Source organism: Falco naumanni, chromosome 4 (genome assembly GCF_017639655.2).
Source record: "Falco naumanni isolate bFalNau1 chromosome 4, bFalNau1.pat, whole genome shotgun sequence".
NCBI lineage: Eukaryota > Metazoa > Chordata > Aves > Falconiformes > Falconidae > Falco > Falco naumanni.
Window position 1 is genome coordinate 9,717,103 of NC_054057.1, and position 22,945 is coordinate 9,740,047.

General features: G+C 41.5%; 1 protein-coding gene across 1 annotated transcript in view; it reads right to left on the reverse strand.

Moving 5' to 3' along the window:
• Positions 1 to 13,287: 13,287 nt before the first annotated feature.
• PLCL2 (phospholipase C like 2) overlaps positions 13,288 to 22,945 on the reverse strand; it is a 103,835-nt gene continuing 94,177 nt past the window's right edge. The window contains exon 7 of the mRNA XM_040592048.1: positions 13,288 to 14,552. Coding sequence (XP_040447982.1) covers positions 14,373 to 14,552 — 180 coding nt within the window. The 3' untranslated portion in view covers positions 13,288 to 14,372. The remainder of the gene's footprint in view (positions 14,553 to 22,945) is intronic.

The following is a 22,945-nucleotide window of genomic DNA, read 5'->3' on the forward strand; positions in this document are numbered from 1 at the left end:
GTGCTGTGCAAGCACAAGCTTTACTAATTTCTTGAGAGCAAACCATACTTATTTTGTTTTAAAAGTGCATAAATTGATGGTCTTTGCCAAGCCTGAGACTCGTGAGACTCAAAGAACGATGTTTTGTGGGTTTGCAGTAGACACCAAAGTGAGTCAATGTTATGCTTTGTATTTCCTGCTGGGGAGCATCGACATTCACATGATGTTCAGCAACAAAACCCGAGCCCTGGTCTGGGCTGTTTACTGAGCATAAATCCCTATTTCACATTGAAGATGACATCTGTTGTTACTGTGGCTATCGCATGTTTCAGAGTTGTACAACATTACTTCAACCCAACATTTATAGCTAACATAGTAGTACCCTTAAGGAAAAGGATGGATTTGGATCCCCCTTTTCATATAGGAATATTAGAAGAATTGTTCAGAAACTTTATGAACCTTTGATTACTTTGCTCCTAATTAAGCATGGTAACCTGGGAAAGTTCCCAGGATAGAAAAGCCAGAAGACTATAATAGTATTCTAAAGGACAGAGAGTGCAGTCCTGGAAAGGAAGGCGTCATACATTATTTACAGTGGTCAAAACTGGGGAGGAGGGGAGAAATCAGAGAGTTTCAATAAAAAATATTTTACTAATCAAAATTTCAGGTAAGTTTGATGAGATTGTAACTTGATAATTTTGTACTGATATTCCACGTCATGCCTGATACCTTCAATTTAAAATAATTAAACCTGCCTATAATTAGTTTAATTATATTAACATGTAATTAACTTTGAATGGGAAGACACCATCCTGAAGAAGTGTCTCTAGTGGAGTCCCATGTAGTGTCTGACAGTTGTTTTCAATTTCTTTATCCTGATCTGAAAAAAAAATTATAATTAAGGATACAGTTTACAGAGGACACATATTACTGAAATATAAATAAAATGGAGGTGAAGTCGTTTGTACAGATGGATTTGCATCAGTCGACTACATGGCAGCACTAGACACATTTAGGAAAGAAGAAACTTGTGACTAGCAACAAGAGCCCATGTGATGTATCACTAGCAGGGATCATGTCTCTGTCATTCCTGCAATGCTGTATGTGTTTTCGTAGCGTCAACACCAGAATTTATACTGAGAGATCAAAAAGGATTAACAAGGAAGGCAAAAGAACAACTTGAGGTCTTGACAATGCGCTTCAGTGAGATACTTCAATCTGATGCATAATATCATTTCTGATTCAGCATGATTAGACTACAAGAAATGTATCCGATTATAGTGGGATCTGTTAGCTGGTGAATGAATGAAAGCTCAAGGCAGACAAAACTCCAACTAGGAAAGAAGTGCAAGCTTTACCACAAGAAAAAAAATAGCCTTTGAAAAACACAACCTACAAAAATGGCTTCATTTTTAGTTTTAGTTTTCATCATTTTAGCCCTTAGGAAGGAAGGGATGTGGATTTAAAGACCTGCTGCAGGTGAAGGATCTAAGCAGGAGACACTAGGTGAACCGGTGTTGATAACTGGTGACTAAACTATCTGAAGTGTTTCCACCTAAAACTGAATGAATACCTCTTTTCCTCATGTGTTGAAAGGGTATTTGCCAGGAATTTTCAGTAAAGTGGATCTGAGACCAACTTAAGCCTGCACAGTGGCATCCCTCATGCCGAGGAGACAGAGCTGTGATATTCCCTTTCGTTTTCTGCAGAGGTGCAGAAGGAACAGTGGCTGGTAAGACCGTAAATTTAGCTGCACAGCAACTTTCAGGAAAGGCGGTGAGAGTGTTATAAATAGGGGCAGGCAAACCAACAGATAAAGTTAGAAACAACCTCAGCCTGGAGAAATTGGAACATAAATAGCTGTCAGTGACTAAAGTCAGGATATTTTACATGAGTAAAGTACCCCAGGGAAGACATCTGATGGTTATTTGCATCACGACTGACATTTTCAAAGATGGAGTCCCAGAAGCCTAGCCCAACAAACCTTGATTTTTAGTGGTGCAGCTCTATTTTGGTCTACCTATAGCCATTCCTATAGCCATTCCCAGCAGCAGTGGTGACATCCATCTAACCCAGCTTCTGCTCACCTGGAGTCAAGTCCCCTCCGAGCAGTGCATGAGATCTGTCCGTGAAGGGTGGCAGTAGTTCAGCTTTGTTGAAGTATCCTCAGAAAGAAAATCCACAGCTCTGCCACGGGGTAGCCAGAAATAGCTTGTGGTGTACCCCAAGTAACATGTTACACATAAACCATGCAGAGCCTTCCTGCCAGATCCCGGGACACCAGCACACCTATACTCAGACCCACAGTCTTATGACACTTAGTCAGATGCTCAGCTGGGCTCAAGAATGCTTCAAGACCTACAAAAATATATTTCTCTCTCAAAATACCCCAGGCCAGGCCAGCCTCAGCTTGGTCTCCAAACAACCCTGAGGTCTTATTTCTCTTCTGGATTACAGGGCACCAAACCACCCTTCCTCTACTTGCAGTTTGCTTCCTCAGGGAAGCAATTTGGAGGCTGAGCTCAGCTGGCCTAAAGGTGCGCACATCTACTGACTGGCAGAAGGACAGAGAAGCCCTCTACATAAATTGGATTTGTCTCCCTTAAAACTCGGCAAGCACAAACTTTATACTGCTTGGGAAAAGGTGAAACTGTATTTCTTAGAAGGGTCTTGGCCACTTTTTGCAAGACAAAGCCATTTGATTTCAGAGAGTTTTCCTATCTCGGTAAAAGAACGAGCAGTAAAGCCACCTCTGGTGTGAGCGTTTGGTACAGGTTTGATACAGGTCTCTGGAGACAGGCGGCTCTCTGCAATGATCTGACTTAGATGCTGAGACCAGAACGAGCCCATACTGGATTTCACCTCAAAACGCCTCTGAGGCACCTGATACATGCAAGATCCATGCACAACGTCTGACCGTACCTGTATGATGCTGTTAATGCCCTTGCAGAGATTTATAACTTAGAAGCTCCTCTTGTTAGGGCAGCCCTCTCAATCTAATACTCCGGCAAGACTCAATGTTCTCTTCCTTCAGCGGTGCTGTGCGTCAGCATCCATCCCCCCCGGCAGAGCAGGCCCAAGGCAAGCACACAAGCAATAAAGGCCACCGTCGCTGCTGCTCTTTTTGACTTATTGTACTTTCTGTTACCAGCTCCTCAGTTGCCCGAATCCTCTCTGTTGGTGTGGTCAGCCTGCAGTAGAGGATGGATACAGTCGTGGCTGGTCACAGACTTACTCAAGAGTGTAAAAAGCCCGGTGGAAGACAGTTAGGGTACATGTATGCGTCAGCTGCTGACAACATTAAGCCAAACCCTGTGCGTCTGTGGGAAGTGCATCCACACCTAAGGTGAAGCACATGAGAGAACAGCAACTTGCGAGGTGCCGGATCCCCTCACCGCGGGACCGAAAGGGAAGGGCCCGACCGCATCCCTGCCCCGCTCTCCACTTGCTCGCTCCATGCTCCATGCACGCAGGGGCAGCTGCTGCGCCGGGGCTGGGTTTGGGCTGCCCGCCTGCCTGCCCGCTTGCTGTGGCATTAGGATCTGAAGCACTGCAGGGGAAACGGTTAATGACATACAGCGCGTTTCTCAAGTCGTTTAAACGATTTTCACTTGTGTCAGGTATCATTTTACAAACCTCTCGTGTTGTGTCTGAAACCGGTTGACAGTTTGAAGCTTTTGAGAACAGTTTCACAATGGATCATCCAGTATGTGGTAATATGTCTTTACGATACCAGACCAGCGTTTCATACTTCTTCCCTTTAGACCTCCCAGCTGAATTTGCATTTAACTTTGTTTTCAGCGCAAGCATCCTTCCAACTCCAGATTGCCTCAGCATGCTACAAACCACTGAAAAAGCCTGAGCTTTCAGCTTGTGTTGGCAGTTCAGCTGGCTACAACAATTTCCTTGAGAAATAGCTGGCAATCCAGCCTATTTTGCAGTCTTCCCTGCTTCTTCTGCAATGTTAGAGCTCTTTCAGTCTTAGAAGAGCTGTGTGCATGAGGAGAAGAACAAAGTCCCACTGCTGAGACATTTAAATGCCATAAAATGTCACAACATCAGATAAGCTTCAAGATCTTAAAAAAGAATTAAAAGTGCAGAGAGTTTATTGGATGCTGACATGCAGTTAATAGCACTTTTGCATGCAATGACTTCACACTGTTTCTGTGCAGTTTTAAATGTCATGTAAGTGTATAAATTCCATTCAAACATAACCTTTATTACGAGACCATCAATAACAGAAAAATCTAATTAAAGGATAAAAGGCTTGGTGGAAACATAACTTTTTTTCATATCATTGGTAATGAATTAATAGAATTCTATAAAGGATATTATTTCAAAGGAGGACTGACAGGCAGAGAAAAGCCTGTCTTCCACCACGGGGTTTATTGGAAGTTCCTCCTCTCTCTCCAGCAACACATCCTCTCCCTTTGTAATCCTGAGTGAATTATTATTCCATGTGGCTGCATCAAAATACATGAAAACAGCAGCTGGACCTTTGAAATCCCCCCATTTTGTTCAGCTCGAATCATCTACGCTGGGACACTTGCCACCTTGCCACAGTCTATTACACCCAAGCCCATGGCTGATGAATTACAGCTCTGTCAATCGTCCTGTCTAGCAAATTGCCACCGTATGAGAAGGAACCCAATATCATTATCAGCATTACAGAATACCACGGACAAAGTAATAGCAGGCTACATTTCTCTCGTTCTATGCCTACCCCTGAAAACGAGGCCATGGTGTCCTTCAATCCATAATGAGAATTACTATTGAGAGGACTGTCAATCTACGTAACAGCAGAAATGAGGCTTGACAGGTCAGAAAATGGAGGGTAAGTACAGTAGCGGAACAAATTACTGCTAAAGGATTCATTTTTTTTTTCTCCATACTCAGTCTGAAACAACCAGAAATAACCCAGGGCAAAGCTGTTGTCTGATTTTGATAATATATGCTTATCTGTACATAGCTGCTGATTTTGGCTAGGAAGGCTTAGAATGTGATGAAGTTCCATTTAGGGTCCGTCTTTCGCTAAACCAGTTAAGTCCAAGGTATGAACACACCGCATCACGCTGCAGATGAATGACCAGGGTAGCTCTCATCCCTTCCTGTTTCTTTTATTATATCCCTATAGAATCACTGTATCAGTGTAAGAGGTGGCTGTTTTTTCTTGTTCTTTGCATCTCCAAGTATCACCTGCTTTTCTTCTACACTGATTTTACAGAAATGACTGCTCTTCCTTCCAGACTAATTGAAGATATTACAAGTCATTTGCTACATACTGTAGACTGAGCCCTCACTCAGGAGTGCGAACAAAGGCTCAGAAGGATAACTGAACAGCACCGGTTTTTCAAGCGCTTTTCTCTGTGACTCTTTGCTCCCGAATACCGCAGGGTTCCCTCACTCCTGTTTCAGAAGCGCTTTCGCTGTCAGCCCCCAGCCCCATCCTTCCTCAGACCTTTCGGAACAGCCCTTCCTACAGCTGCTAACACCGCAGCGGCTGGGTCCTGCAGTTCAGCAGCAGCTTACCAGGGCTGTAGTCTCCATCCGTGTGACTCTTTCACCCTGCCTCAGAAGTGCTCTGCGGGGCAGTGCGAGCCCCGCTGCAGCCCTGCCAGGTCAGCGGCAGTCGCGGAGGAGAGGACGGTGACCGTGATGGAAGCGGCTGGTTTGGAAGCTGTCAGCACTGGGAAAAAGGAGCGTGACAAAACCATTGTTTCTGGGCTCCCTGAGTTAGAGCATCACAAGTAACGTTATGATTGCTGCCTTCTCAGTATGCTAGGGGTAAGGACCTTTGCATTACAGGTAGCCAGTGGCAAACAGCAGAAATATCACAGGCCTAAGCAAGAAACATGGATTCAAAGGTATTTTTTTTCTGAGCATCACCACATGAGCTGACAAATACAATGAGGACTTTGAAATCAGGCCTGGATGCCCCCAGCTGGGTGTCTTAACATCGCTGTTGACCCCTGCCTTTGGAACTGGCTCTCCAGCTTTACGCAGTGGCCACCAGCAGCCCTGCTAAGCTAACGTGCCTCTTCTTGTCAGGTATTTCATGGATACTTTGCTACACCACTGGGACACTCATTTAGATATACCACTTGGTTTCTGCATTCCAGTTGATTGCCAGGGCTTGTGGGACTCGGTGCAATCACATGGTTCTGAACACTGTCAGTAATGCTGGCGGGGAGGCTTGTTTTTAACATTTCTGTGGTACGATAATGCCAATTGTGAGTCATGTGCCCTAAACATATAACAGAAATGTTTTTACGTTTACTCAAACATTACTCAAAACACAGGAATTATCGTGTGGCTTTAAATGCATGATCTACTGTGGCAGCCAGCATTGGCCATTGACCTGTCCCAGTTGTTTCAGTAAATAGCTCAAAGTTCTCTCAGTCATCATGAGATTATGATTAGGCCCTGATGTATGACATTTAATTGTCCCTCGTTTAGCGCTACACGCTGTCACTCCAAGATTCTGTATAAATTGCAACATATCCTTCTTGAGCTCACTAAGTTGGCTGTGACTACCAGCTGCTATAAAGAGAAAGCATTTGCCTTTATGGATTTCTGCATTTTGCAGCCTTTTTGTTTGTTTTTCTTTTGTTAAAGGACTTCACCATTTACCTGCCTTAGCTGTGTTTGAAAGTTCAGTGGAACCTAGAAACAGCAATAACTGAGTATCAAATATAGCCATTCTTACAGTGTTACACACACTATTACTTGCAGTGCAGATCCTAATTCTAACCTGGCTTTTTTAGCGAAAAGTCTATGAACAGAATCTTAAGTGTGAGGGTCTGATTTTCAGAGTGATTCAGCACTTGGGGGAACTGCATCAACGTCATTTGCATGTTATATATTTAGGTGATTTGCAAGAACTGCAGTTCCAGTGTTGCTCATTACAGCCTTATTTATTAACTGCCTTTCTAGTTCGTAACTGTATGAGAAAGTAAGTACACGAAAAATACAGAACTGCTTGGAAACTGGACTGAGGATGTCTTTTTCTACGTGGATTATGAAAACAGTGGAGGTGATTGCTCTCGGAATATATAGTGCTCCGACCTGTTCTGTGCATCTCCACCAGTATAGGTGCACGTTACCTTTTCAAGGTCCTACTCCTAGCATCATACTACTTTTGGTAATGTGGCTAGGGTAGGCAAAGCATGTTACTGTGCTTCTGATTAGCTTGAAACACACTGTTCACATCTGATCATTGTTCCTGCAATTTTCTTCTGGGCTTTGAACTGTGGCAGAGATTTTATGTGGGTAGAAAATGCCATTTTTCTTTTGCCAGAATTCTTCTGGGAAGATGCTGTCAGAGTGCTCCATCACATGTGACGGATCCTCGCTTACAGAGAATTATCTCTAATACAAAATTGAGTTTTTATCTTGAACTGTCATGTCTGAGAAGTCTCGCCTGTGACACAGTGGAGGGGAAGGAGCTGGATTTAGCAGCTGATTCCTCCTCCAGGACTGAATATATCCTACCTCTCATGTCCAGTTCTGCCCTTAATCTTGCAACTGCCGCCATCTCCCCTTCCTGAGCTAACAGGTCTCCTCAGTTAATACTATCTCCAGGGCAGCCTCCCCCAGCATTAAGCAACGCGCACATTATACTGACCAGACTTTCAGTCCAATCTATGTGCTGACATCACCAGTGCTCTTCATGTACTCTTACTATTTGTGAGCTATTAGCTGTAAAAATCACATTGGGAAGTGTTGGAAAAACGCTCAGCAAATCAATACAACTCTTATCAAGTGAATAAACTTTGAATAGTGGTTGTGAACCAAGCCTCAGAATAAAAAAATGGGAGTAAAGTGTATGGTTCTGTAAAATCGTGTGCCGATAAATGGAAGCACAAAATACTGCACCTTAGAGAAGGATGTTCAGGAAATGTTGTTTCCAGTCCCGCTTGCCGGCTGTTCCCTGTCACAGGTGTGAGGCTCTCTGAAATGCAGCGATAGTCATTATTCTCCTGGGAAGCTCCCGACCCACCTCTGCAATTACAGATTCCTGGTCTGAGGTGATCCTTATTTCTCCATCCAAAGAAATTCTCTTTTTTCCCAGCAATCCTGGCAGAACTAGCAGCACCAGTACATTATAAAAAAGATATTTGAAGATTTTGGTACATATTCAGACTGGAAAAATTTAATAATTATTTGGCTAAGGACGCATCAAAATCACAGCAGGTATCATCAGATCTGGAATTCAGGACAGAGACTGAGATCTACAGCTGAATCCTAAGGCTTTTTCCTAAGATTTCTGGAAAGGAGTTTTTTGATCCATAAAATAACATCCGAGATAAAAAGAAGTGCTCACGCTGTGAGTCACAGCATAAAGCCCATATTATAAGAGTGTAACAAAATCTTCTTTACTCTCTTTCTAGACAGTAAAAATATTGAACTCCCCAGGACTTGGGACCCCACAGAAGACGAGCTTAGTTTGTAATCAGCTGACAGGATTTGTATTTTATAACCGACTGATGGGATTTCTACTTCAAAACCCTCTTCACCCACCAGTAGTGAAGACATTTAAGGAAGCCTGCTAAGCACACGCCACTGGAAAGCTACGTAGGCATCAGTGCACGTTGCAGAACAGTGCCTGGTGACACCTAACGTACGTGGCATTCAAACAGAAACAGTGCTGCCTTCTCACCACGTACCCTCTACGTGTCTGTTTATTTTGCACCTAGCTGCCTTCTGCGGGGTGGGTGGGGGGTGGGGTTATTGTTTTTCTGCAGTCACACAGTATGTTTCTCCTGCTACTTCAAAAAGTGGTAGGTGTCATTTCCTCCAATTTATCGATGGAGGAAGCTGAGGGGCAGAGAACAAAGCCCAGGCCCTCGGGTTCCTGCGCTGCTTCCTGGCCCTGCTGCTTTCCTTCTCCCAGCAGCCGCCGGCGCACGGGCGATGCTGCATCCAGCTGGGAAGGCCCTCTACTCCTCCATGTTTATCTCCCTGGAAAAAGAGAATTAATAAAACAACCAACCTCATTCAGAAAGCTCTTCTACAGACTGCAGGTGGCTTAGCAAGGCTGAATTGCTCTTGACAAAGCTGGAGAGGTTCACGACAGCTGAATTCTCTATTTGCTCATGCTGCTCCTGCTGCAGCTCAAGCTGCCTCCTTTCATACAGCCCTTCCACGCTGCCTCTTGAACGCTCCTCTCCCAGTAATACACACACACACACCCCACCCGCCCCCCTTTCCTTTCAATTTTGCTGTGCCCAAGTCACATTGAGCAGGAACTCATGTGAGCTGCAGTGGCACAGCAAGCTAAATTCAGAGTTCAGCGTTCGCACCTGACCACTCCGCGCATTGCCGCTCTCTTTGCCACACCAGACAGTACTGTCAAGGGAAGAAACGTTATTCTTTCGTCCCAAGGTACTGACAACACTTCTAGGACCACCAGGAAGCATTAGGGATGCTGCAGGATGGCACTGGGACCATCCATCCTAGGGGTGCCCATACTCTTGGGCTAAAATTCTTTTTTTTACATCCAGTCCTGCATATCCTATCTTCATCCTCCTCACCGTTGCCTTTAAGTCCTTAACTGCCTTTCCAACTCTGTTGACTACAACGGATGCTCCCCAAGCCCATGAGGGCTTGCTGCTGGCTCTGGTACTCAAGTCCTGTTTCTAATCTTCCTGCTGTGCTGCTTTTTGCTCCCCTTTCCACAGCCGAACAGAGATGATGAGTCAGAAAGGGAAGTTTAACAGTGTCCAGAAACAACCAGAAAACCTCAAGAGTTGTACTGCCTTTCTTACTGAGAACAAACAAGTTGCAATGAATAAAGAACATCACGTGGGTGAGTTTTGAAAATTATCAAACTGACCTGTTCCACAGCTGCTTTCAAAATACTGAGTGCAAAAGGAATCAGGGGGTGATATGAACTGTGGAGATCTTTTTTTTAATTATTTTTAAAAAAAATGTTTACAGGAGTTCAAAAGACCGAAGGTCATTATAGGATACATACAAATCATTAATTTTTAAACCAAGTTGTTAAATATTCCATTTAGAAAGCTTAATTGGTCAGAGTGAGTAGGTGTGAGAAGAAAAAGAAAAAAAATGTGAAGCCCTACACCCATGACAGTCAAAAGAAGCAAGCTGGTGACTTCACCAGTTTCAGAATTTTGCTCACGGTATTAAAACCCCATGAGCTTGACATCCTCCAACAGCAGCGCTCCAGCTGTTAGCTATACGTGGATAAAACGTTTTCACAGTGAAGTACATGCCATTGCCAGTGCGTACTGTGCCATGAATATAGCTGTATCGTTGCCTTTTTTGCAAATATTGCTCTTTATCTTCATTTTGACCTTCAGTTAACACAACTGTAAACCTAGGTAGGCTAAGGCTTAATGAAAGATTATTTTACCATCCATAGGACATTCAGGAGTTTCCTTGATCTGTGCAGCAAATAATGCATCTAGAAGATCAGCGTTACTGATAAAATAACATTCGTGCAGTAGAAAACTAAGAAATCATACAAATGGAAGGGAAACTTAAGCACTGCAAGAGTGGAGGATTGGGTCCTTTCAGATTAGTTCACCTGATTAGCAGACCAGAGTTAACAATTTTTGTCAGCTTGGAACTCACTTCCATTTTTCATGCTGGCAACTCTGAATCATCTCTCTCTGCTGCTTCAACTTCAAAACAGGAAAAAGTGAATACAGTAACCAGCCGCGGAGTCTTATAATAATATTCCTGTGCTCTACAAAGTAGCAGAAAAAAGCTTGACTCATAGAGCATCTTTCACCATGCCTGCACGGGAAAGCTTGTGAAATTGTGCGGGGCACCAATCTAGTACTCCTTCCTGCAGCAATGTAAGAATGTAAAAAGAAGATAATGAAACAAAAAGACCTGAGATAAAGGGGAAATTTTGCAACACTGCACTTAAATCTTGATCCTACTGACTTGAGTAGAAGACTCCCACCCACAGCAGAAGGGCCACAACTTCACCAGCAGCGCTTGGCCCCCAGCTCTATTTGGAAGGCTTTTGCTGTTTTGGTGGCATCAACAGGCTCAACAGTGTCCCTCAGTAAGTGCTGCTGGGGGAATTCCTGAAGAACAGAGTTGTCTTCTGTAGCTGGCCGGTGTGTTCAGAGGATGGAGGGCATGGTCCTGGGCTCCGTAATTAAATATCCAACGGCTGCTACGTACCGCACCAAGCACAACCGATGGGGAGGGCAGCGTAAGCAGGAAGAAGGCAGATGAGGCTTAGAGTTGCTCCTTTTACAAACAGGCACTGTTCATCCTTTTTCTTGTGCTCAAAACAAGAATTAACTGTTAGTGTCTACACGGTTAAACTGTATGTGAACTTTTCCTTTGCCAATTAGTATTTTATTTTAAAATGAGCAATATGCTGATTTAGGTCTCCATACATACCCATACTCACCGAGTACTGGAGCCAAACAAAAGCAAAACAGGCAGTCAGATAGTCACCTGTGTTTTGGCTCCGCATTTCACAGTTCAAATCTATGTAAATAGTTCAATTGTATTACAGCGCACTTAAGAAAATAAAGGCCAAAAAAAAAAGGGCAAAGTCAACCTGTGCTTGGTTTTGTTTGGAATACTTCATCAGATCTTGGGTGCTTCTTCTTCTATATACTCTAAAATACAGACTGTACAAAGTAGATTGATAATACAAGTAAATTGCATCATGGATGCAAAAAATGTTTGAAGAAAATACAACTGAGAAAAATACGCTAATGAATTTGTTTTGAAATTAGCATCACTGAGTTAACAATAGAGCCTGATACTTTGCTTGCGGGTGTTTACCCTGCATTCTTTTAGCATGCAACACGTAAACTCCCTAAAGGATTTTTAGCTACACATCATCTTCCAGAGTATCTGCTTCACTGAGTTCATTTTAAGGCTTTATGGTACATACAGATCTGGACCGCATATGAATAATGCACAAAAGTGACCTCCATATTAAGGAATCTGCACTACGCTCAAATCCAAATATATTTAAATAGTCACTTAGCTGAATGCATATATTTTAACTTTTTTCTTTTTTTTTTTAAAGCAGATACTATGTAAGGTTATTACTTTTTTAAGAAGTATTACCTTCCTTTCTAACAAGATAGAACAGGATCAGAGTAAGCAGAGTTATATATATTGTAGAGTTGGACATAGAAAATCTGTCAGCCCTAGTTTATAAAGTGATATTCATCTTTCACTTAGCTTTTTTCACCTTGAAACGAAGAAAAAACCACCAAACTGTCTAATCCTTTCAATGTTGCCTCACCTCTTCCCAGGTTGCAATGTGCTAAACAGAAATATATAAATGCTAAGAATACCCAAGCCATCAATTCTGGTAACCTGGCTGGAGACTGTGCAGAAATGCTTCATTTGTGAGATAAATTATGCCATTCTGTAAATGGCACAAAACCAGTGGTGGGCCAGGACTGCAAATGGAGCTTTACTGGTTTTTAGGCCTCTTTGAAGTATAATGCTAACTGTATCGACATTTTTCCACAGTCTACATCTTTCAATTAGGACTAAAAGAACTAAAGTTCCAACAGCTGACTTTTGGGGTTTTCTGATAAAGTGGAACTGACCTTGTATATGTATGTCCCAGCTGAATCTTAATGTAACACAGTTATTTTGCTGTAGATAAATCAGATTTAGATCTGATAGATTTGGCCCTGGAAGACTAATTTCATATGGCTCAAGAATATAGTTAGCAACAGTGAACTTCACACGGCTTCCTATCAACTCCAGGTGCAATCGCAAGACTTCCAGCTGGCAACACCGAGAAGGACCGTCCAAAAAACAACGCTTGCATGTGTTTACCACAGGTTAAATGTTTCATTTTGTGCAACACAGAACAGAACTCGCTCCTGGCAAGACTGTAATATTGAGGCATCCAATCTGTCACTAGACACTGAAAGAGCTTAGCACCTTCTAAAACTGCTCCTAACCCAAGCAGTTTGACATTTAAAAGTGCAGGCTCAATATATGACATTTACTATGCAAATAGTTTTCATCTTTCTCCCCCTCTTTAAATTAATTTCCTAGTCATTACAAAGTTAAGGCCCTAATAATTCAGATTAAGTGCAAGTATGCTGATGTTCTGGGTCACAGCTCCATTGACTTCTACAGGATGTTATATACACATAGATGGTTGTTACGATCTGAACGCAGAAACTGGACCCTGAATTGGTGAAACAAATAAAAATCAAGTGTCGAACGCATGTCTTGGAAGACCTCTAATTAAAACAATACTTTTCAACAGACATCACCATCTTCCCCTTTTCCCCCGCAACTGAACAAAAACTGTATTTTGATCTCTGTAGGATTTTGCTTGGTTTTCTTCCAATTTATTAGCTTCTGTAATTATATAGTCCATTTTATTGTTAAATCAGAAACAGTAGGAGGACACTCTAGGTTGGTATAGTCATTTTACAATGGGCATATCAGCTACAATACCTTTACCTAATGTTGTCAAAAAAACAAAACAGAACCAGAACATCTTTTTTTTTTTTTTTTTTTTTTTTTTGACAAACCTGGTTATTGACATACCACCTATTCTGTGAGGAAGAAAATACTTGAAAAATAAAAAAGTTAAAATTTAGTTAAAAGCTTTACTTGTCTGGGAGCAATCTCATAAAACTTCTTTATATGAGCACTTCACTTCACAAAATGAAAAACTATTTACAACATTTTGCTTGCAGTTTGGTCACATTATCTACACACATTTGCAGAAGATCTTAGGCAAAATAGGTACGTATCTTCTTCCGACATAGGCTATCAGATTGATTGCACATTTTCCTTTTACATAATGGCTCTCCTATAGTGCACTGAAGTCAGCGATCACTGTCTAATTACATTCTCATCTTAATTTATGGCTCAACAATAAAATCAATACCACGTCAAACCCAACTATCCGAGCGGCTGAATTACATATAGTGTGAAACATATGGATTCTACCTTTCTGGACCTGATTTTCAAAAAAGTAATTCACTTCACTAGCACAATTCACAAATTGTGCAAAGAAATAAAGGACCTGTGCATCCAATTACTTGAAAATCAAGGCATCTTGTCAAATTTTGTCCACTGATTTCCGTCTAGTTATAGCTCATTTCAAAAATAGCCATTTCCCTATGGCACTATAATGAACTTTTCAGCACGCTATTACTGAATTACAGTATCTTTTACATATATACTATACTGTGGCCAATAATGTAATTTCCATGTTACACAATATCATTGCCTTCACAAGCAGAGCTGCTACATACATTCACAGTTTCAATAGATTGTAATTAGCTTCTCCAGTTGTGCTTTAAAAATTCCAAATATTTTCCAACAGTAAGTGCAAAGCAAATGTCCTACGCAGCTACGATTGGTCACAGAGTTATAAACTCCATAATTACGAGAACAGCGTTCTCTCATTCTCCATTTTCATCACCTGCTTTTTCAGGTATGACCTCCAGACTTCGACGGGGCTTTGAGATTTCTGCATTTTCAGTGCCTGGTTTATTGAGTCCACACGAAAGAGTGGCGTAATGGATTTGTTTCAGATTCTCCAGTGCTTCATTTTTAGCATATTTGAGAAGATCAGCTTGTCCCTGTAAGAAGAAAAATGTAGTTAGAATACACAACTGATGCTAGGATTTTCTTCACCACCACACACACACACACACACGTTCTGTTTGTTTCACATTAATGGTAGAGTTGCCCCGCTCAAAAAAAACGCAAAAAAAACCCCAACCCCCAACACCTCTCCCTAAGAAACCAAAAAAACCCTCAAGATTGGATTATTTGATGCTAGTAAGAATCAAGCTCTTTGCTTTCTCTGGAGCCAACCATCTGCGTAAATAAAGGGGTTGGGATCATCTCTACCTAACAGTTTTCAGGAAAGTAATCTGTGCTGTAATTTTAATCCATGGGGACTATACATGTTTCTGCATAAAGAAAACTGTGAAGGCTGATTTTAATACTTCAGGGAGCTATTAAACCATTTGGGGGGTTTGGTTCTTAGAAATTTTTTTCCCTAGCAATGTGATTCATTCAACAGCAGCATGGTAAAGGATCAATGTTTATCAAAGCATGAAATACAAAAATACAGGTTGGCAAGCAACACATAAAAAGGACAGTGATGACAAAGACTTCACAGGCTTGTTTGCAGTTCAGTGCTATTGCTACCCCTCTTCACTTGCACTTTTACACTTCAGAGTAATTAAGTTTTCAGTAAAGGTGTTAGAGAAACTGTCCCAGACAGGTGACCTGGCTCTGTCCTGCGGTATTAGCTACTCCATCTCTTTGTATTGATTAAAGCCCTCAAACAGCAACAGCTGTCATGAGCAGATTACAGACTGCCTTGCCCGCAGCCATCCCCTGCCTGCCGGCCCGTACGCAGGGAACGAGCAGTGCCGTAGCACACGGTGAGCACAGAAAAGCTCACAAACACATGCAGGAAATCTGTAAGGGCCAAAGTGATCGCACTGTGTGTGCACTCCTGAAAGAGAACGGCCCCACAGCTTACAGGAAAGCAGGTAAAAGCTTCAGAAGTAGCAGATCTTAAACAGTGTCATTTCCAACTGAAATGAAAGAATAAATAAAGTTTATTTTTTCATTTCACGAAACACACACACAAACACACAAAAAAAACCAGGTACTGTAGTGCCTCGAGACTGTCAGTTCCTGTAACGTCTAACAAGGTTATGAACAACCGACTGCAACTTCTCCTGCAATTGGAGTACTCCTGTCTGTCCTGTGTAGATTCTGGCTCCTGACAGATGCTTCTCTTCAAGAGATGCTTACATCTCTTCTGGAGACAGAACAGATATGTTGACTCTCCTCCTCTGCCAGATAAGGCTGAAATCCAACTTTTTTTGATTTAAAAAATAAAGGAGAGGTAGAACAGCAGACAGACAAAACCACGTGTGCACTCGGTGTGATACTTCAGCTTTACTTCTTTAGCAACTCAGAACATAATTACTATCCTATGAAGTAATAAACTACACATTTGAGGCACAAAAATAGAAAACAAATATTGCTTTCTTCAAAGAAATAGTGCCCACCCTCCCCTTGTCCAAGATTACGATAGCCAAAGCGGGGTTTTTTCTGATTACAAGACAGGAGAAAAATCCAGAAATTCACCAATGGCAGCACAAGCTTTGGTAATACTTTCTTCTAAGGAAAACCAGGGCTATTTTTTTTTTTTTCTAAATCACATACTTTTTTCCAAACTGACAAACAACTAAAAGCTAATTTAAAACACTCCAGCAGACTAAATGAGTCATATCTGGAGTGCATCTGTTTCTAGCCCAAGTTCCACTTTACATGGATTAGTAGAATATAGTTCTGGAATTTTAATCGATTTGTTTATTATAGGCAGAGCTGCTAGCAACAGTCTATTAATAAGGTTGCCCAAAACTTCTCATCTAAAAAAAATTTGCTTTCAGTTGCTTATATGCTTGCCAAACTAACTACTTGAGCTGACACTTTCTATGCAGGATTTCTGCCATTGGCAGATTTTATTATTATTACAGTTCAATATTATTCTTTAATCTCATCCATATGGTTCATTGAGTTCTGTGAACAGACAGAAAAATGCTGTCAGAACTTTTTAACAATCTTCCATCCTTCCCTCCACACTCCCACTTGAGGTAGGGACTTGTAATTCAAATGACTTCAGGGACCCAGAGTAGTGGTTCCAAGTTACGAGCTTTTAATAAACAAAAACCAGATTTTGAACGTGGTTAGTACAATCACTCAGGCTTTCATTCTCAATCATTCTTCATCTCTTGACAGCTCCAGCAATGTGGTAAGACAATGCATATTCCATTCCCACACAATAATGAATATGCATTAGAGGAAAAAGTTGGGGTTTTCTTGCATGGCTTCTCCAAGTTCTCTTGCCACCAACATTCGGTTGCCAACGCAGGCAGTCCAAAAGGCTGACTGGAGAGCGGGAAGAAGATCCTGGGACAGGGACTCCGGTGAGGAGGCAGATGGACAAGATGAAGGGGTAAGAGTGATCTCTGGGACCGACCTGGCTATCAGTCTAGGGCTGCAGAAAGGGAAGTTGGACTGTAGTGGACTGCTGGACAAAGTAGAGACTAGGTCCTACTGAAAGAGGAGATTGTGAAATAATGAAAACCAAACACACCGCGACAAGGCTGAATTTGGATCACACAGGTCAGTGGAGAAAGAGAAAGACTGAGGCAACATTTGGGATTACAATACAGAAAGAAAACAGGTTGACAAAACCCACCATTTTGAAAGAAGCCTGAAAATGACAGACAAGTAGAAGGACTAAGAAGGAGTGAGAGAGCTTGGTAATGAGACTAAAAGCTGGTGAGAGAGAAAAACAAACAAAAAATGCAGAGCAGGAAAAGACTGCAGAATACAATGAAGTCCGATAAGGTGATGAGAAAACTAAAATTACCACTCATTGGGAAGGACCTCTAGAGGAGGCAAAGTGGGGACAGTATGACCTGGAAAGCAATGACAAGAACTGCCAGAAGAGAAAATTAGGCGCAGGGTGGGAACAGAATACTGAACGAGAGAGAGGGGAAAGAGGAAGCCAGGGGTTAGCGGGAGTGTCTGGATTTTCAGCAGGTAACTGGAAGTGTCTGGACAACACCAATCAGGGAAGATGAACTTTGTAGACAAGAGAGGATCTGGGATAAGGGGCTGGATTATTGCAGACAAGAGTGGGTTCAGACTAAACAGATCTGGCCAAGTGGGATCAAGTTTAGACCAGGGTGAAACAGAAAAATCAATCTGTGTACACGACTCTCTAACACTTAGAATGAAGCAATCGATTTCTGAATGCCACTGAACTCAGAAAAATGTCTGTGCAACCAACTGCATTGTCATTATCTGCTGGCATGCCTTCATCCAAAGATAAAAGAAGAGCCAACCACTACTACCAAACGCAGCACAAGCTCAAGTGAGAGATGTCTGTGCAACTGATGTAAGGTACCTAGCTCTGTTGATGTGCCATCGTGAAGCCATATGCTGGGGGAAAAAAAGCAGTGTCAATCTTAAAAATTCAAGTTGTAGTCACAGTGAACACTGCTGAACAGTAATACAATGCATCTAAAAGGCAGAAAAGTTAAAAAGTCATCCAGATCTGAAAAAGTTGCCCCCACGCACTTAATCAAAAGAATGCAAAGACCTTCCTTCTAGCTGTATATCAAGTGTCTCTTGCCCAAGGGTTCTCAAGATTAAGTTTCAATTCTTTATAGTCTACGCATTCTGTAGCTGCCTGAGATACTGATTTTCACAGTAGGTGCCATTGATTTTGAAAGTCAGTTAATAATACAGTCATTGACTACAAGCTGGAACACAGGAATCTCTCAGATCTACGGACAACTTGGGTGCCTTTTCACCTTCTTACCAGGCCCAAATGGCTGTAGGCTACTCGCTCTGATAAAATGCCCTATGATAAAATGATAAAAGAAACCTATCAACAGCTCAGACCTTAGTCAAGCAGATTTATCATCAGGAAGTTTAAAAAAAAAAACCTCCATTCAAAGAAACAAAGCTGCTTCGTGAAGACAACTCAATGCTGGAATCTGGAGCAGCTGCACACCCACACCCAAATGTTTCTTGCTATGTCAGGCTTCCACCTCAGATAAGTCAGAATGTAAATTAATTTAGTCCTTAGTGTTGTCTGGCAAACACACCATAAAATTCAAATATACTCCCAGCACTTTGTGGTAATTCCCACCTGGGAACAGGACTGACACAGGTCTTGCACGTCCCAAGTGCAGAGCACCGAGAAAGCACTGTCCTCACAGCAGCAGGCAGCAAACGCTGCTCCCTTCCGTTCCCTGCGGTTAAAAATCACAAACAGCGCCGAGCACTATGTAACTTAAAATACCTATTTCACATATTGATGTCTACAAGCTTCAGAAAAAGAATCAAGCACCAAGCTGTTCTGCAGGCAGACATGAAAAAGGCCTTAAGAAACATCAAAGAACACCACTGATATTCATTCCTAAGCTTTTAATAAACAATAACAAAGGAAGTGAATTAATGTGGAAGCCCAATTCAGTATCCTTCACACCTCTCTGTCCCAATATGTCTGCATCAACTACTCTGTTTTGGTTGTTTGTTTTTTTTTTAAATCAACATTAAACATCTTCAGTTTGTTTTGAAGCTTTTGGCTAAAAGGCAGTGTTTTTTACATCATAGCTCCTGAAAGGTAATTAAAAACAAAATCAAAATGCTTCCTATCAGTTCTCATACCCATGAAATTATATCATTTCAGAGACAATAGGATATAGCGTAAACTCCACTGTGTCTCAGCACAGCTACCTGCATAATCTGGTATGTATTTACTCATGATTTTTGGTTATCAGGTTCTTCAGTGAGTGCATGAGCATTAAATTAAAACCGTAGAGATGACATTTGAAATAACTGCAAAAGCACCCTCTCCCCCCACAAATCCCAAGAAACTGCAACAGTAATTACTGGGCTTCAGCTCAGTTTCTGGGACACAAAGCTCGCATCAGAAAAAATAAGCCAGTCCCCCTTTCTCAAACTGTTTCTCTGAGCAGTGGCTGCTAGGGACAGTGGGATACACTGCAGTGCTCCATGCGCAGCTGGTGTGCTCCAGGAGCTTTTACAGAATCAGGACAAAAAGGACTTAACTTCCTAACTTCTAAATATAGGTTTAATTAGGAGCCAAAATCTCACCAGTCCAGCAACAACAAGAGACTAGTAGTTTTAGATATTTAAATTGAACTGCGACGTGGGAGGTTTTCTGAGTACCTACAGGACTAGGCAGCAGCTATCAGCTGCACCCCTCTAAGTACCTTGAATAGTCCATTTATAAATACATTTATAAAAACAATGTAGGTGCAGAACCAATGGCATTACAGAGGTAACAGACGCCATGAACTACATGCCTTGGGCTTGCTTTCAAGAGAAAGTAATTTGTGATGTCTAATGTGACATGTCTAAAAACTCACAGCCGACAAGAAGCATCTAACAAATGCTGGAGTTAGGAGCCCCACTTTGAATCAGAGTACTTCCATTTAACTCTCCTCCCTATATGTTTAGGACAGCTCTTTGTTGCAAAGACTAATTTAAAGATGCCATTATGCTCCTTCTATGGGCAGCTCAAATTCTGAGCCTACAAAGGTTTTTTTCCAAAGTTTTGCTATGTCAGAGAAGTCTGTAAATTGCTACATTAGATTGTTTGTAGGAGTTTGCTGCAACAGCACTTAGAGCAATTTTCTTTATTCCACTGTGTACTCTTCCTGACAGAAAATGTGATTATGTAAGTTTAGAAAATATGAGCGCTATCAGTCTGAGTAATAACAATAAATGAATTACTAGCAAATGATCTCGCAAACTCCCTCTATTTGAAAGAAAGGAATATTTAACACTGTACAACCTCTACACCTCTCTGAGAGGCAACAAAGTTCACTAAAGCAGACTAGATTTACTCTAAGTGATGCTCTGAAGTTAAACAAACATCTGTATGTGCACATATGGGGTGCATAATAACGGGAACATGTGCATATATACATACACAAATTAGAGGTATTTCAGTTGAATTCAAACATACTATACCAATAATAAATTTGGCCTCATGGCTTCAAGTTAGGAAAAATAAAATCCTCTAAAATAGTAACTGTAACGTGTGTGCCCACACACTCTCATATAGATAATTAATAGCTATGTCAGATGTCCTAAACAAGTTCCCCTAGAACTAAGCTGTCAATTTTTTTATTTTATCAAACTTTCCATTGCATCAAGTACAGTCAAAATGTCCCAATTGAAAAAAAAAAAAACCAAACCAATATGTACCTTGAGGGTAAAATGCAGCTTAATTGGTTTGGAAAATACATCAGCCACACCATGTGAGCATTCTGTGATCCCTCTGTGAGGGAGCTGAGGATGGCGCTCATGCAGATTTATTTAGTAATGCTGTTCAGAGCCACACACAGCAATTCCTGAATCATAGCCAAGAGACCATGTAAATTACTGTTCTTAATTACAAGAATAAAAAGTTTAATCCATCTATGCATGGCACTGCTTTTGGTGTGTTTGTCGCTCAACCATATTGCTTGTTGAACAACAAAATTTGGAGCCACTGAATAGACAGGGGTTTATTTTTCTGCTGTTCAAGAGGGAAGTTGTTTTGGCACAGGCAAGGAATTCAACAGAAAAAAAAAATAAAAAAGAAAGCGGCTCAGACTGTCACTCTCCTGATCGTTTTTTACTCTAAAAAATGTAGGCCTTCACTTCCTGTCCTCCCATAGTTTTTAGAGAACTGGAAAAACAGAAATTGAAAAACATAGGATTAGAAAATTATGATTGCAAGTCTTTTTCTTCAGACAGGAAGAGCAGGGTCTTAGAAACTGATAAACTTTTTCTATTTAACAGTGTAATGCAAGAGAAGCTATGGTTAGAGCCTATAATTAAGAGTTTGGAGTGAAAAACCTCAATGCGTTACTTCAAATAAATCACAACCTCTAACTTTCTGCACATCTAAATGCACTTGACGGATGCCTATGTGAACTGTAATACTTGTAAATAACTTTTAAGATGTAACAACCTACCAGAATTTTCTTTAATACCTCCTGACAAAGTTTTGACAACAGACTGGTTAATACGTTATCAAAAAGATTGGTGAGGTGTTTAACTATGTGACAAATTGTACCTTCCTATAGAGAGGACCTTAATCTGCAAGTAGAAAAAAAATCCAAGTCAATGTTGAAGAGATTTTCTCAATAATCTCTTCAAAAGGAAGGCATTCTAACTTCAAAATTGCGTTAATCCTAAGGATATGCACGAAAGCCATTCAGCATTCTGAAGAGCCACATCTCCCACGTGGGTTCTCTGACTACACAGAAATCACGACTTCACATTTCAGTCGCTTATCCAACTGCAAACCTCTCCCCCCCCTAACCATTATGCTCCGAATGGAAAGCAGAGATGCAGCAAAGCTACTGCTGTTTCAGGCAGCATTAAAATAGATTTGCCTATCCAAGCTGATGTCTGGAACCTTTGACAGAAAAGCAAAGAAGAGAGAAGAATTTATTTCTTTGACATTTGCCCAGACCCGCTGAACTGACTCCCCTCCTATCCTTCAAGCAGCACAGGAATGGTACTTGACACATCCCCATACGCTGTCTTCAAGAAACTCCGCTCTAATAAAGGAAAAGTGTTTGGGGTTTTTTTAGTCCATTTTTAGTCCATCTGGTCCTTTTACCTATAAGCAGAACCTGAATGCATATTTTTAAGAACGGATCAACTGTACACACTGTAGTAAATTTCACCTGTTTTTGATTTGCCCCCTGCACTGGATTTGTGCAGTGTAACACAAGGGGGACTGGAGCACCAAGCAACACCATGAAAAACTCAACAGCTGAAACCAGCACGGAAAGCTGGAGAAATACATGTGTATTGCTGCTTTTCTGTAGTAGTTCACTGTAAGAAGAGGTGACAGGGAATTGTGTTTTCAGTAAGAACTAAAACCAAAATAAAAATATGTGGGAGAAAATAATTTTCTTTATAATTAAAACAGACTTTATAGTTTAATGTATTGATGAAATATTTGAGTGGGAGAGAAGAACTCATTAGTGGATGTAAACAGAAAACTTGAATAATTTGGGCTAGAAAGACAGTATCAAAGGAATAAATTAAGGGAGGCAGTTTTGGTCTCTATAAATTTTTATATACTTTGCTGAGATGAAAAACCATCAGCAAGAAACTTGAAGTGTTCTGCATTCCTGAGGGTCTCTCACTGTGTCCCTGTTTCAGCTGGGATAGAGTTTTCTTCCCAGTAGCTGGTGCAGGGCTGTGTTTTGGCGCTGGTGTGAGAGCAGCGCCGACAGCACACGGATGGGTTTGGTTGTTGCTGGGGGATGTTTATACCAAATCAAGGACTTTTCAGTTCCCTGGGCCCTGCCAGCGAGAGGGCTGGAGGGACACGGGAAATGGGGAGGGGACACAGCCAGGGCAGCTGACCTGAACTAGCCAAAGGGATATT